The 16,273-nt window shown below is 33.6% G+C and overlaps 1 protein-coding gene across 4 annotated transcripts in view; it reads left to right on the top strand.

The window, feature by feature from the left end:
- The window catches only part of RAP1GDS1 (Rap1 GTPase-GDP dissociation stimulator 1), a 157,967-nt gene that overhangs the window by 63,637 nt on the left and 78,057 nt on the right, over window positions 1–16,273 (top strand). For 3 of the 4 annotated variants that reach the window (XM_036089491.2, XM_036089492.2, XM_036089493.2), the window contains exons 3-4: window positions 2,836–2,958; window positions 10,224–10,349. In XM_036089491.2, the coding sequence (XP_035945384.1) occupies window positions 2,836–2,958; window positions 10,224–10,349 (249 nt within the window). Of the gene's footprint in view, window positions 1–2,835; window positions 2,959–2,998; window positions 3,017–10,223; window positions 10,350–16,273 lie in introns of those variants that run through there. The other variant, XM_036089494.2, reaches the window with a different exon arrangement.

Raw genomic sequence — 16,273 nt, forward strand, 5'->3', positions numbered from 1 at the left:
AACCACTGACTACTTCTTAATGTTCTTTTAAAATTATTTCAAGAGTGCTCACAGATATCTGAGAACATCTTTTAGTCACAGATAAATACACCTTTTGAGATGCAATAGAATGCCAGTGCAGAAAGTATATATGAAATGAGACTGAAACTTTGTAATTATTTATTGTACAGTGGCATTTTAGTGATAAGCAGTATTTGGTTATGTTTCTATGCCAAAGGAAAGAAGATAATTCTCAGCTGTTTAATTTAAATTTGAAACTTACAAAGAAATCCATATGCTAGCCGGTTAATAGAATTCCTGTTAGATTTTTCTAAATTGTATACCAGGTTTATATGAAAAAAAAATTGTTTTTCCCTTTTATTTCTCTGCCAATAGCATTAAAAAAATACTGTTCCCAAATCTTCATTCATTTTAGTACAGCTATTTTCCCAATTTCTTGGATTGTAAACTGGCAAGACTCATCAGAATGTAAGGGGTTGGTATTGTTTTTGTTTCCTTTTCCTCCCTTGCCCCTAGTGTTCAGCTCTGATGTTAAGTCATTCTTTCACTTATGGTTAAAATGAGACATGCATGGGTGATTTGCACTTAACTGCTCGCCTCCACACACACAAATGCCTAAGCTTCACATCTAATCGTGATTCATGCCTTATGCCAGACTCTTGCTGTCATCCCAGCATCAGCAGATGGTGGGACAAGACCCCTGGGGCAGTCTGCCCCAGCATTCTGGGGTTATACATCTTCTGGTAGCAATGGTCAGAAAAGGAAGGATTTTAATATGGCAAATTGAGTTCAGTTCTTTTTGGCTTCTTGGGGGAAGAAAATCAAGTAATGGAAATTTGGTGTCTGATTTTCAGGTGGTATCTTAAAAACTTATTTTTTAGTCCAAGAAACAAAATAAAAGCAAAACATCACATTATATTTTATACATATATAAAATTGTCCTTGCTGAAAGGACAGCTTCTGTGTTTAAGTCCCATCATGGGTAGTTTATGTTTGTAATAATCTGAATTATGAGAAACATAGAAACTGCACACAGAAGGGTAGGTTTCTCTATTCATGCTTAAGTTTTCTGTTCTAAAAAAACAAAAACAAAAACCAGTGGATGCCAGGTAAAACACATGTCAGTTTGTTAGTGTCATAGAATCTGAAGTAGCTATTTATTCTCTGTGATTAGTATGATTAGTGACTTTAGACAAGTTTACTTCATTTTTCTGGGCTCTGTTTCTTCACTTAATAAATAGGGTTATTTTAAAGTATCTCCAAAATTTCCTTTTTATTTTACTACATAAATATAAGAAACTAAAATAATATTTGCTGTATGAAAATGTACTAGGCTTATGATAGCAACAGGAAGTGCATAGATGGAGTTTCAACATGGGATAATCTTGGTTACTTCATCTATAGTACTAATGTCTTAGGTGAGCACACAGATAACCAGTTGCAAATAACTTTTTTTAAGGTAATAAATCCATGGAAGTATAATTTTCCATATAACTTTCTATTTCTTCGGAACCATTTCACAGTTCTCGCTTCTTTTGCTAATGTTAAGAGAGTGTTAAAGGTTCTTTAGCTCAGAATCCTGCATAGTCAAGGGGTGCACAGAACAGTGGTTTTTAACTTTTTTGACCAGACCCTATAATTAGAAATACATTTTACATGGAGTAGTACATGTGCATACATGTAGTTCAAACCAAAGTTGCACTGTTTTACCTTATTATGGGCAAAATTTTTTTCTATTTTGTTGTTGTTGCAGATGTTAATTTTGTTGCTCTTTGTAAGAAATTACTGGTTCTTGTTCACCAAGCCAGAGTTCCTAATGGATTGGGACCCACAATTTGGAAAACACTATACTAAACAATCAGTACTTACTATAAAGAAATACATTATTTGGGGGGGGGTAGACTTTCAAATTATTAAAAATGATTTTCCTATTCTGTGTTGATCACAACAGCTGCCATTTACTTAACAAGCAGTCTTTAGAGTTCCCTCTTATTTGTATGTATATCCAAAGGATGTAAAGGATATAGGGGACTGAATTTAAATTGGATGTTTTAATGAGCTTTATAACTCTCTAAATACATGCCATTCCTCTTCATTGTTTAGAATCAAATAGTAATTTTAAGTTTTATTTCCTTGAGTTTTTCTTTACTTCCATCATCATTCCAGTGTTCTTACTGTCTTTTAATAGGTCATGCTTTCAATAACAGGTACATGAGTGGCTTGGTTTCATAGAAAGGCTATTTGTATTTTAACAAAGAAGAGAAAGAAAGAAGTAGGGGACTCTTATATTTCTATATCAACAAATAGAGTTCTGAACACCATGGCCTTATTGCTGTTTACTATTTCTCTTCTTCATTAGTGGTCATTTGAATGAGTTATATGAAAAACATAGTAGTCATGGGAACTATATAGTCTCCTCTGTATGATTCCATATGAAATGACATAAGGTGAGTTTTTTGCTCATTTAATTGTCATTAAAAATTACTATAGCATTGTAGGAAACCGTAGAAATTACATATATAATGATATTGCCATTAAGAATTCAGAAGGGAAGTAGAAAAAAAGCATTCCTAGTCTGAATAGACCAGGTTGGAACTAACATTGAAGAGTAAATATGGTGTACAAATGGTATATTCAGAAAAGATTCCTTTATAATCTGACTTTAGATAGACAGAACATTGTATTATAAAGTGTTTTGTGCAAATAAAAACTCAAGGTAAAAGCAGCTTGTTTTTAACTGAAGATTATAAATACATATTTATATAAATGTATATAGATAAAGTTGTATTAGTGTTGAAGATTTTCATTTAAGGTCTTTGTATGTATCTCTTTCAGATATGGAAACGAGTGAAAAAATCCAAGGAAGTGGAATACTTCAGCTGTTTGCAAGTCTGTTGATTCCACAGTCTTCCTGCACAGCCAAAGTAGCTAACATCATAGCAGAAGTAGCCAAAAATGGTGAGGCTTTCCTCAAGAACTTTTCTGCTGGGAACATCTTCAGTTTTACACCTCACTTGTCAGTATGTTTTATTAATTTATGTTTTAATTTTGTAGATTAGACATTGTCCATTTCTTTTTATTTCTCTTTTCTTTGACTTTTTACCATGTAATTGTTGAAAATGACTATAGTTCTAGTCATTCTATTCACATTTCCATTCCTTCAGAGTAGAGTTAAAGGAAAGCCACACCTGTGTCATGGATGTCTTTGGTAATAGGATTCTTGAGCTTGCCTCTGAGTCATTCATCTTCATTGTCACGGGAGAGCTCACCTTTTCCAGTGTGTATGTTGGTTTGTATTATACCCAGATAAACTTCCCCTTCTTTTCAGGGAGGTGGGGGGTCTGACCTATTCTCCTAACATTGGCACCTGGCACCTGACTGCAGCAGTGCAGCTGGAATTTATGTTCTGTTTCCTGCACTCACCTACGTGGGACACATTTATTTCTTAAGTCTCCATGTAAGAATACTATGGAAAAACAGCAATGACAGCAAAATTTAGATTATGTAATAGCTAATCCATCCTATTAGAGATGGTTTCTATCTAATGAGAGATTCTTTGGAAGAACTGTATTTTACCAGAAATATTTGCACGTGATTTTTTTTTTTTTTTTTTTAAGATTTTATTTACTTATTTGAAAGAGAGAGAATGAGAGAGAGAGAGCAAGCACATGAGAGCGGGGAGGGTCAGAGGGAGAAGCAGACTCCCTGCCAAGCAGGGAGCCCGATGCGGGACTCGATCCTGGGACTCCAGGATCATGACCTGAGCCGAAGGCAGTCGCCCAACCAACTGAGCCACCCAGGAGCCCCTGCACGTGATTTTAATTCAGTTTGAGACAAACACTGACTTCTTAAAGCAGTTTTTAAGCATAAGGGAAGGCCATACTTAATGTAACATCTTTAGCGTGCCTCGATTTTCAAAATTTGATATTATTTTTAGGACTTTTATTTTAGCAATTTGCATATATTATAAAGAGAAGAAATTTTTAAAATTCTGGCTTCATTTGTGTAATCAGTATGGCAGGTGGCATTGTAAAGTACCAGTATGTGTTGTTTTTTGGCCCAGTAAGACAATTTGTTCATGTGTGTTACCAAAAAAAAAAAAAAATTGCAATGGAATTTTTTCATTTGTTTAGAGGTTCTCAAAATGTCTTTCAGATTCCAATGAGGTTCTGTATTGGTAAATCATTTTCTGGTTGTTAAATGAAAATTGGCCACTTATTGTTTGTATGTCATGTGTAAGCTACTGTAATTATATAATCATTATGCTGTGCTTTGGATTCAAGCTGGTCATAACTGTTCAGATTCCTAGTGGTAGGGGAGTATTTAGTGTGCTTCAAGCAGATTTGAACTGCTCTGAATAGATAGTGATTATCTTGGGATAACAAAGAACTCCTGAAGCAGATCTAGTTTGAGAATGGAACCCCTCTAGACGGTATTTGTTAACCTAGACCAACCACTACCTGAATCTATTCTTAGATGCAATACAGCTTGATTTTTAAGATCAGGTGGTTCATTTTTTTTTAAAGATTTTATTTATTTATTTTAGAGAGAATGAGAAACAGAGAGGATGTGAGAGGGAAGAGGGTCAGAAGGAGAAGCAGACTCCCCGCTGAGCAGGAAGCCTGATGCGGGACTCGATCCTGGAACTCCAGGATCATGACCTGAGCCGAAGGCAGTCGCTTAACCAACTGAGCCATCCAGGCGCCCCTAGGTGGTTCATTTTTTAACTTCATGGGAATTACAGTATACATTTCCAGAAATCAATTTTTTTTTCTTAAAACCTTTTTAGAATGAGTCTACATACTAATTATAACATAGATTCAGAAATTTCGGCTAGTAAATTTTTGTGAAATGAATTTTCATTCCTCTATGATCTTACTTAATAATATCAGTCCTTACAATACTTTGTCACAGTTTCGTGATAATTCTCCTGCTATAGGTTGCTGCTAGTAACACTCTAATGGGTGACAGCTATGTTGTAAAGACATAATAGAATTTTTAGAATTTATGCTTCTAATCAGAGGCTTGTTATGGCATATCACTAACCTCTACTGATTAAAATAAATAGAATACATGTAAATACTTATTTCTTGCTTAATCACCACATTGTTTTTGTGATTGGCTGAGAAAGTGAATTAGAATCTTCTTTTAAAAACAAATAATATCTTCAGAAATATAGCATGATCCAACAGAGTACATTGATTGGGCTTGTCTTCTTGTTAGGAACTTGACAATGAAAAAAAGATTATATGAACCAGAGTTAAAAAGAGATTGGAAGTTGATTTGTTCATCTTCACTCTGCTGCACATTTTATGTAACTACAGGGGAGAAATATTGGCATATACTTCTTAGATTGAGGTTAATCTAAAAATATAATTACGTTTACACTTGCACATCCAGAAAACCCTCTAAAAATCAACATACCTGACTGTACTAATGTTCAAAATCCAGAGGATTAGCAAGAAGTTTCATGGGCAGGTTTAATGTGGGAGCATAGCTATGAGCATAAATTATAGGATTATTTTATAATAATTATTATATAATATTTTATATTTTATAATATATAATATAATTATAGTTTTATTTTATGCACATGAGAAAACAGGTTAAATATCTTGGCTATCTTTACAGCTAGTAGGTGGTACAGCTGCGATTCAAACACTTACGTGATAATAGTTGGAATTTATGCTTCACTTTGTCTCTTCTGCTTTACTTCTCTTCAGTAAATGAGATTTTATGATAGAAGTGGAAAGTGTACTAGTGGTCTGAATGCAGGGTTAGCAGCATATGACCTGAAAGATTAGGCTGATAAATGAAGTTAAAATGTGTAAAAAGCAAACAAAAGGTGAACTACTTTGTATCTCTTTATCTAGTCCTCCAAAACAATAGTTGCCTGCCTTGGACCATCAGCATCAGATTCACTAAGAACTGATTAGGATACAAATTCTTGGATCCTCCCACTTAGACCTACTGAATCAGGAACTCTAGGACTGGGGCCTGCCTGCCGTCTGTTTTAACAAGTCTTCCAGGTGATTCTCATGCCTATAAAGCTTGAGAACCAAATCGCAGTCTAAAGTAATACAGAATCAGTAATTTGGATCAATATTAAGCCTTTTCCCCCCAATCTGTGCTTTATCAGATTGTAAGTGTTTATAAAACTTTTCCCCTAGAATGCTCTGAACAAAAGAGTTTAAGTGTACACCCAGGATGAACTAGAGAGGCCACCACTAGAAACAGGGAAGTCTCCTGCTTTGTCTTGTAAATTTATTTGCTTTAATTTTGTCCTCTACTCCATAACAAGAATATGTTGATTTTAGTATTAAATATATGTATGCTCTAGAAAAGTTGTTGAATAAAATTGATACTACCCCCCCAACCAGAGAAATTCACCAGGTTGTCACGTAGCTAGCTTTAAGTATACCTTGATATTGCAGTGTTGGAAGCTTAACCTCAGTCATTTTGTAAGAATTAGTTACAGTTACCAGTATTAACTTTTATTTTTTAACAAAAGGCAATACAGTATAAATGAAAAATGTCAATTCAGCAACCTATGTATAAAAGTCACTGGTTCTTATGTATTCATGCCTCATAGTTGTCCTTGTTGTTCTAAAGAAAAACATAAAAAGTTAAGAGTTAATAATAATAGGAAGCTTATTAGAGAAAATTCAAATTCTGAATATACATTACTATTTAGTCTAACATTGAGGTAGACTCTAACACTCAATGTTTTTATTTGGCTTATAGAGTTAAAAAAGTTTTAATAAAATAGATTTGGGTCCTTCAGGCAGCTGAAAATGGGGAAAGTATGTATATGTAAGGCTTTTAATATTTGATAAGCAGATTATAAAAAGTAGATTTTATAAAAAGAAAACTATTTTATGATTTTCATCACAGTGCTGTACTTCATGATGATGCTGAATGAGTATATAATTCAAGTAGGTTTGGGAAAGTAAAAGCAAAAAAGAAAGGAATACTGGATTCAGAAAGAAATAGAAATATTCTATCAAGCATTTATTGAGTGTTTCACTACAAAGGAAAAAAAATACTCTTCAGTAGAAATCAACTTTATGTTAATGAATTTGGGTTGATATTGAGATAGAGCAATGCCTATTCCTTGAACCTCTATATTGAATTTCTATATTGAAGTCCACACATTATGCAAAAAACAAAATGAATTTTATCTTGTATAGACACACATAGAAGCATACAAGTACTTAGTGGTTTCTGCCTTCTGTTGCATAATGGCTTCCACTGACTGGTTTCTTCACTCACTATCATTCTCTATGTATCTTACTTTGAGCCTTAGCCTGACAGTCCTTCCCTCATTCCCCAGGAACTTTTCGGTTCTCCAGAGTTCAAATTACCAAGAGAGGATCTGATTTTTTTTTTTTTTTTTTTAAGTTCATTGCTGTTGTCCTGTTTAGCAGATTTTTTGAACTAGAACATCTGATAGGCTATTGGCCACCCTGTATATAGTCTGGACTCGAGTCAGAGTCTAACCAGCTATGATCAGGTAACAGGCTTATGTAGTATGAACTAGGGATGTGGGTCGTGGGAATCCCTTTGAACAAGGATGACTGTCACAGCCGTTCATTCTGTAGCCTCTATAATATTATATATATAATATATATAAATAAATAATATATAATGAAATATATTTTAAACATATTCCTTATAAGTTCCTGGTATGTTTTTATATCTATCCATGTAAAGTAGGTAACTTGATGTCTTTAAAACTAGCTAAAGGGCGCCTGGGTGGCTCAGTCGTTGCGCGTCTGCCTTCGGCTCAGGTCATGATCCCGGGGTCCTGGGATCGAGCCCCGCATCAGGCTCCCTGCTCGGCGGGAATCCTGCTTCTCCCTCTCCCACTCCCCCTGCTTGTGTTCCCTCTCTTGCTGTGTCTTTCTCTGTCAAATAAATAAATAAAATCTTTAAAAAAAAAGAAAAACTAAAGAGGGCTGCACTCCTCAGTTAAAAAGCAAACTGACTGAAAAGCAGAAGGTTTTAGAAGGGAGTTTACTTTTTCCAGGGACTGGCAGTATTGCCTTTACATTGAAAGCTGAGGAATATATTAGTTTTATTTTATTTTTATGTGCTTTTTTAAAAAAATTGAGGCACAATTGACCTAAAATATGGTGTTTGTATGCTTTTGTATAAAAAAAAACAGTTCAGAACAGTTTTATTTGATTCTGCAATTTTTCTGTAATTATTTATTCTCTATCATTTCAAGAATAACTGGAGCTATTGATTGTACCATCAGAATTTTGAAAGATATGTTGATATCATATAGACCATTAGAGCATCAAAGCAAAGAAAAATAGTAGCTCATCAGTGTTGCCATCGCCTGAAGAATAGCAACAACAAACCAAACAAGCAAAACAATAAAATATAACAACAGGTTCCATTTATGAAATAAGAGTGCAAATCAGACTATTCCTAAATTTCTTATTTTAGTAGTTACTTCACTGTTGGAAACTAGGCATAGGGAAAGGTAGGAAAGATAATGAATATCTATCTTTAAATTGATTAATTTGAGTTGGTGACATGTTATTTTAAGATTTGAAATATATAAAGATCCTAAAGTGATCATTAACTTAAGAGGTAGACAAATAGATTGATGTGTCATCCCCTATAGAAGATGGTCATTGAATTCTTGAAAGTACATATAGCATAAATCGTTTTCCCAATAGGGAAAACTCCCAATAGGGAGTTAAAACAAACAAACAAACAAACATCAACAGTAGACTTGAAGATTAACTTTAGAAGTAAGAAGTATTTCTTAAATCTTGGAAGTTTAAATTACAGAGAGTTTTCGATAATACAATGGTAAGTAAGTAAGAGATGTAATAGGAATGCAATCCTTTGTTTAAGTAGAGAGGAATACCTCTGTGATTCATAGCTATGTCATGGGGAAAAGAAGTAGTTTCAGTGGTAACAGCTCACATAACAGCCCTATATGATGTGCTCTAGGAATTTGAAAATGAAGAAAAAAAGAGAGGGAAGATTTCTTATGATGGATGGTACTTGTGGAACAAACTTAAGGAGTTGACCGCCTTGAAAGTAATAGTGAATAGACAATGATTTTTTTTTTTAGTAGGATGGGTTATAGGTTGAGGAATTAGGTCTGTGTTGACTAAGTTGCTTGACTAGTACATCCTACAGTAAGTCATGATGTCCAAAATGATAGTTCTCATATTATTTGGAGAACTTGCATTAATTGGGTATCATTATTATCCTTTAATTTTGTAGTAGTCCATCATGAGACACTGTAAAAAAGTTTATGTCTAGTCATCATGACTATGATATCATTGGGGGACAATAAATTTGAGAAAGGTTTACTATAGAACTAAAGAAAAATGAGTGGGAAATATAAGAAAACTTAACATTTGGTACTTGAGACCTATGAATGTGTGGGTATAACAGCAGATGTGAGTGATCCATAAAAATAAAGAGTAGGAATTAAGGAATAGATGATTTTACTAGGTCTTAGCCACTGAAAAGGACCTATTATTTGTTTTTTGTTTTTTTTAAAGATTTTTTTGATTTATTTATGTGACAGAGAGAGACACAGCGAGAGAGGGAACACTGTGACTATCACTCTGAATGGGAGAAGGAGAAGCAGGCTTCCCATGGAGCTGGGAGCCCGATGCGGGGCTCGATCCCAGAACCCTGGGATCATGACCTGAGCCGAAGGCAGACGCTTAACAACTGAGCCACCCAGGCGCCCCAGGACCTATTATTTGTAATGATACACTTGAACCTTTAAAAAATATTTCGTCTTTTTAGAGAACATATAGTGAAAAAAGAGAGCGAGAACATGTGAAAATTTGCACAATTTGATGGCTTAGTTTATAACTGTAGTACTTTAATTATCACGCTCATGGAAAGAACTTTGCCAGTGTTTCCGTCATCATATATTGCTTCCCAAGCACATTCATTACTATGAGAATATAGTGATCAATTAGGTATAATGAAAGTTAATTAAAAATCTTTTGGGTTTATGACAGAGACTGTCAACAAAGAAAAATATGACCCCACTCATTTTGTGTACTTATTTCACTAAGTATTTAGTGGAGTTATAATGGTACTTTTGAACAGAATGTACTCTTCAAATGGTAAGCCATGTTAAACCTTTTAATAGTAGGTAGGTATTTTATTAAAGGACATGATTATGTAAATTGTGAATTTTTAGATTTTTAATTACCTATGTCTCTTATTTTCAGAATTTATGCGTATTCCGTGTGTGGATGCTGGATTGATTTCACCACTGGTGCAGCTGCTAACTAGCAAAGACCAGGAAGTGCTACTTCAAACGGGCAGGGCTCTAGGAAACATATGTTACGATAGCCGTAAGTGTTGAAATATCAATGATACACTTAAAAACTTTTTTTTAAGAATTACGGTTTTGAGACCAATTTCACTTTTAGTTGTTAGCACTGTCTTTTTTAGACTAAGACACTAACATGGGCCAATATGACTTAGTTCTGCTTACTCAGCAGAACCAGTAGAAATTTGGGTCATAGCATTCTTAACTAGGAAGTTAAGGAAATGAATTCTTTTCCTCTGCTATCACAAATAATACTTTTGGAGGAAAGTAAGTCAATTTCTAAGAAATTGGGGCTTTTAGTTTTAGAAAAAATACATGTTATCTTTTCAGTTAGATTTTATTGAAGTTCTGTCTCTGAATGAGAATGCTTATGAACACAGTTTTTTAAAGTATCTAAGCCTGTCCAAATAAATTTTTAATTACTTGCAATTCAGTATATCCATTCATAAAAACCGTCATCTTCTCAAAAGCTACATTGGCCCACTGCATTTGCATTGACTCCATTCCTATTTGTCATAATGTCACACTGTCATCCTCACGACCTTCTATAATACACTGCTCTGCCAGATAGAGAGAAAGCAAGAACTTGGGTATGGGTATATTACAAAATTTTCTACTTCTCCTCTCCACGTTTATGTAAATAAAATACAGAAAAAGCTTGAGTATATTCAGTTTAATTAGCCTTATCCTGGATTTTCCTTAGACTTATATTTTCTGAGCCAAAAACACATACTTTAACATTTACCTTTAAAATCTCCTAGGAATTTAGTTCTATTTATTTAACTAGGATAACTCTTACTGTTTATTTTCCCCATTGATGTCATGCACAAAAGACATAGCCCTTTTATAATAGGCAGTGCTTCAAAAAGTTATTTATGCATGTAAGCCAGATAGAAAATAATGTCATGAACATACTTATGGTAAAAGAAAGAAGTAGAAAAAAGACTGAAACTACAACTTTTCAGTTATAATTTGTAGCATTAATGGTAAGGCCAGCCTCATTGATTCTTCTTTCCTTACTTTTTCTGGAACATTATATATTATATCTGAGGATGTGGATGTCTTAATATGAATTTTAGCTTATAGCTTCTAGTCCCCAATACTGGTTATAAATTTATCTACTGTTCCTTCATTCCTGTGCCTTTTATCCTAGGATATTAGCTTTACTTATAAACTTCTGGTACTTTATGTTTATAACTTTGCATTATTATATAGGATTTTTTTAAACATCATGGCTTATTATAATATTAGCTTTCCAGAGTGAACCATTTAAGATACATTTTATATGATTAATTTTAACAATATATACTAAAAAAGCCTCTACAGAGTTATAGTCAAAGATTGATGGCATGTATTTGGAGAGCATTGATTATTACTATGTTTATTCTTATCCTCTGTGTATATTACTAGAGCTTAAGTCTATCATAAGTATTCTTTAATCCTTGTTCTGTTTAATTATTCTTAAATTATGCATTGTTTAACCATAGGAAATAACTGTTTTGAGTACTTTTTTCCTGGACTTTCCCTTAGTTTTGGCACAGTACAAGAAACACTCATACTGATTCTTGTCTCATATTGCTGTGATTTTTATGGGCACAGAGTAATTTATTTCCTGTGTACTCTAAGGAGCCTTGAAGTTAGGGTAATAAATGTGTAGTTAATAAGATTATCATTTTGATGAAACTAAAGTCCATTATTATAGTGTTTATCATATCTGTTTGCTCTGTTCTTATGAGGTATACAGTATAAAGTCTGTGGATGTGCTTTAGGCTATGAAGTTAATTTTTTTGTTTCATTTATTTATAAATATTTATAACCACTTCATTTTCACTTAATTCAGTGTAATTTATAGTTAAGTAGAAAATTAAGCATAGCAAATACAGGCCATTTTCTATACTTGTAAACCTTGTTTAAGGAAAATGAAGTTAGTAGTCTTAAGAATGAATAAATAAGAAGGAATGATTTATTATTGTAAGTCATGTGAAAAATGTGTTCGTTGTGCCATGCTATCTTGTGCATATAATTTCCATAAGCCTGTATGCTTTCTTATCCTTTCATTTGAAATTAAATCTCTGTGAACTTCTCAGTGATTTTTTCAGAATAATTGTAGGGAAAGTATAGCACTTTTATTTGAATTATAAGAATGATATTTTATATCTGTAAATGATAATGCTGTGTGGCTGATTTGTGAATTTACTTGAAATGCATTTCTCATTATATTTTGTGACAATTGGGAGTTTGAAAGAACCCAGAAATTAGATTTCTCTTTTTAAAAAGTATTAATAGCTTCTATTTTAATTAATTAACCTTATTCCCTCTCAAGAATGTAATGCTTCGTTCTTAAAAGGAAGATTGAAAACTCCGCATGACACCTTTATAAATACCAGGAATCTTTTTCTTATAAGTAACATATGTTTTAAAATTCACATTTGTGTTTTATCAAACTTTCCTGTCAGACTAATTAGTTTTCTTATATTTTATGATGTACTCCAAATGGAGAATTTTTTAACGTAGGTTTATTCAGAATGATACTGGGCTTACAATAGATACGAAAGCCAGTGTATGCAAAAAGCACCAGAAGGCATTCACTATTAGAGATAGAAATTTGAGTAATATATATGTATTTTATGGATTTATATTTTAACCCTTAAAAAGTAAAGCAGTTGCTAGCATATTTCAGTTAACACAGTTTACTTGAAAGGAGGAGAGCTCCAATTGTAAAAGGAATTACACTTGCCATAAAATCCATGGAAATCTTTTGAAAAAAGTAGGTCAGATTTCAGTTTTACCAGCTTTGACAGTACCCATTTTAGGAACTCTTCCGAATGGAAGGAAACTCTTATATAACATCAGGTAGCAGGCTGATATAACTGCTAAATGGGTCGGAGTGAGGCTTTGTTGCTGATGAACTGTTTGAATCCCAGTCTCTCTCTTGCATATAGAGATGAAAGAATCACTGGGTAAGAACATTTTTCATTTAAAATGTCTGGTCTTTTTTCTGTTCTTCCAAAGAGCCAGCAAAGGTACTTCACTTATGGATTTCTCTTTCGAAGTATCCAAACAGACTTCTGATATAAGCAACATTTTAAAATAGCTCTTTTGCCTTGAACTTTGCCAAGTAACTCTTTTTATAAGAAGTTTGACATCCTTTAAATCAAAGGTCAGAGAAAAATTGTATTTCAATTTAGAAGGAATCAGCAAAGCTTTGATGGGGATACCTTGGGGAATATAATTTTAAATAAAGAAAAGTAGTATTAAATTTCAGAATTGCATACCTTCAGCCTGTTTCATTATACATTTCTCTCAGAGGTGATATTAAAAAGAAAGAGTTCTTTTTTCCTCCTTATTTGGCCATCTCTGTAGTATTCCCTTCTTTCAGTGATTAGTTTTGTTTATATAGCTGTGCATATTTTAAATTGCTGATGTAGTTAAATGGTCTTATGGTACTAAAGAGCTTCACGTTAAATTCCCATGCTGTATTTATAATTTGTAAGGATAAATTGGTGATTGGAGACTGAGTTTTCTCTGTTTGCAGATGTTACTGCTTGAGGTCAGGAAATAATTGATATTAGATATACTTGTTCAAAGTTATTTAGTAGGGCCTAGAAGAAAATGATTAGACAAAATTAAATATTTGTGCCTTTTTATATACCAGAAAAAGATTAATACACAATTCAAATTAATACATATTAAAATTAAGCAAATAATGCCTGTTTACAAAAAATAAAATTAATGCTTATTATGTAATTAGTACTGTTATTGGAAAGATACACACTTAGGGAGCTTATATAATATGCCATCTTACATGATATAAAGAAAATTGGATTCGTGCTCACTGATGAATAAACAAATATTCCAAAATGAGGTGATAATCGGGCTTGCCAAAGCCGGTATTTATGAAGTGAAATAAATATTATTTATTTCATTGACTTCAAGTGTAATTGGAAAGGATACCAAATATATGCATGGATCTATGTATATATATTAGTGATTATAACTATGCTACACTATTTTTATGTAAAAAATAAAGAATTCATTGTTCTGGTTGCAAATACTAAAATATACTTAGCAATAATTCTATAATATTTTGTAATATAAGTTGGTTAGATAAGTGTGTATTAATATAATACAGACATGCTTTGAAATTGCCTAAGTAAGCAATGTGTATTTGCAGCAGTTATATTTAACAGGGAACTATTTATGCCTGGCATTTAAAATACATGTTTATTTCAATGGTATAAATTAGGTTAAGTATTTAATTATGTTATTAAAGGGTTTTGCAGGTTCATATATTTACCCCACTCCTTTTACAGTATTCAGTTTTATTTATTTTTTTTTTTTTAAGATTTTATTTATTTATTTGACAGAGAGAGCACAAGCAGGGGGAACAGCAGAGGGAGAGGGAGAAGCAGGCTCTGCTGAGCAGGGAGCCTGATGTGGGGCTCGATCCCAGGACCCTGAGATAATGACCTGAGCCGAAGGCAGATGCTTAACTGACCTAGCCACCCAGGCACCTCTACAGTATTCAGTTTTAGAGTAAAATAGAATTATCAGCCAGTAAATATAAAAATCAGATTCTTCAACTTTTTTTATTTTTATTTTTATTTATTTATTTTTTTTAAGATTTTATTTATTTGCGAGAGAGAGAATGAGAGACAGAGAGCATGAGAGGGAGGAGGGTCAGAGGGAGAAGCAGACTCCCTGCTGAGCAGGGAGCCCGATGCGGGACTCGATCCCGGGACTCCAGGATCATGACCTGAGCCGAAGGCAGTCGCTTAACCAACTGAGCCACGCAGGCGCCCCAGATTCTTCAAATTTTAACAGTTAATCTGTTCTTTATGAATGGGTGTATTATCAAAGTATATCATGTATATAAGAATAAAAAACTATATGCAACAGCTGTTTTTAGAGACAGTAATTACAGCTATTATCACATGAAAATGTTACAAAGATATCTTAGGGACGCCTAGGTACCTGGCTCAGTCGGTTAAGCGTCTGCCTTCGGCTCAGGTCATGATCCCAGGGTCCTGGGATCGAGCCCCACATCAGGCTCCTTGCCAAGTGGGGAGCCAGCTTCTTCCTCTACCTGCTGCCCCCCCGCTTGTGAATGCATGTGCGTGTGCACGCTCTCTCTCTCTCTGACAAATAAATCTTAAAAAAAAAGATATCCAGAATATATAGTTAGAAATAGATGTTTTGTAACACTGTTATAAGCTCTAAAAAAAAATCGCATGCCATTAAAGACACCTCTATCTAATACACACAAAGGAACACAACTTGTTGACTAAGTACACAGTAAGTATGTGGTTTTTGGTCAGAATAAAAAAAATGATAGGAGTAGTAATTGGGGCCATTTTTAGAAATTAAGCAAATAGTGCATTGCTTATAAAAGAAATATAGTGTACTTTAAAATTAATGTAATTATAAATAAATGAGATTTTACTATGCCCCCCCTGGAAGGCAAATATTGCAGAATGATGAGATTTCCAGTTCTACCATTCACTAAGTTGTCATTTAATCTTTCTGAATTTCAGTTTCCTCATTGGTAAAGTGACTTGTGTGGATTAAATCAGGTATATTTGTAGATGTATAATATAAATTATGAACTAGTATACAAAGAAAATATGTAGCATTTATATGAGATTGTTTTCGCTTGGGCTGCTATAACAAAATATCATACACTGGGTGGCTTAAACAACCAACATTTGTTTCTCATAGTTCTGGAAGCTGAGAAATCCAGCCAAGATCAAGGTGCCAGTAGATTGAATATCTGGTGAGGACATTCTTCCTGCTTTGCTCATAGCTTCATTCTCATTGTATCCTCACCTGACAGAGAGAGAAGAAAAGAAAGAGAGGAAGCAAGCTCTCCTGTCTCTTATAAAGGCACAGATCCCATTATGACACTTCTACCTCTATGACCTAATTACTTCCTACTACCTTCACATC

This window comes from Halichoerus grypus, chromosome 3, assembly GCF_964656455.1.
Source record: "Halichoerus grypus chromosome 3, mHalGry1.hap1.1, whole genome shotgun sequence".
Lineage (NCBI taxonomy): Eukaryota > Metazoa > Chordata > Mammalia > Carnivora > Phocidae > Halichoerus > Halichoerus grypus.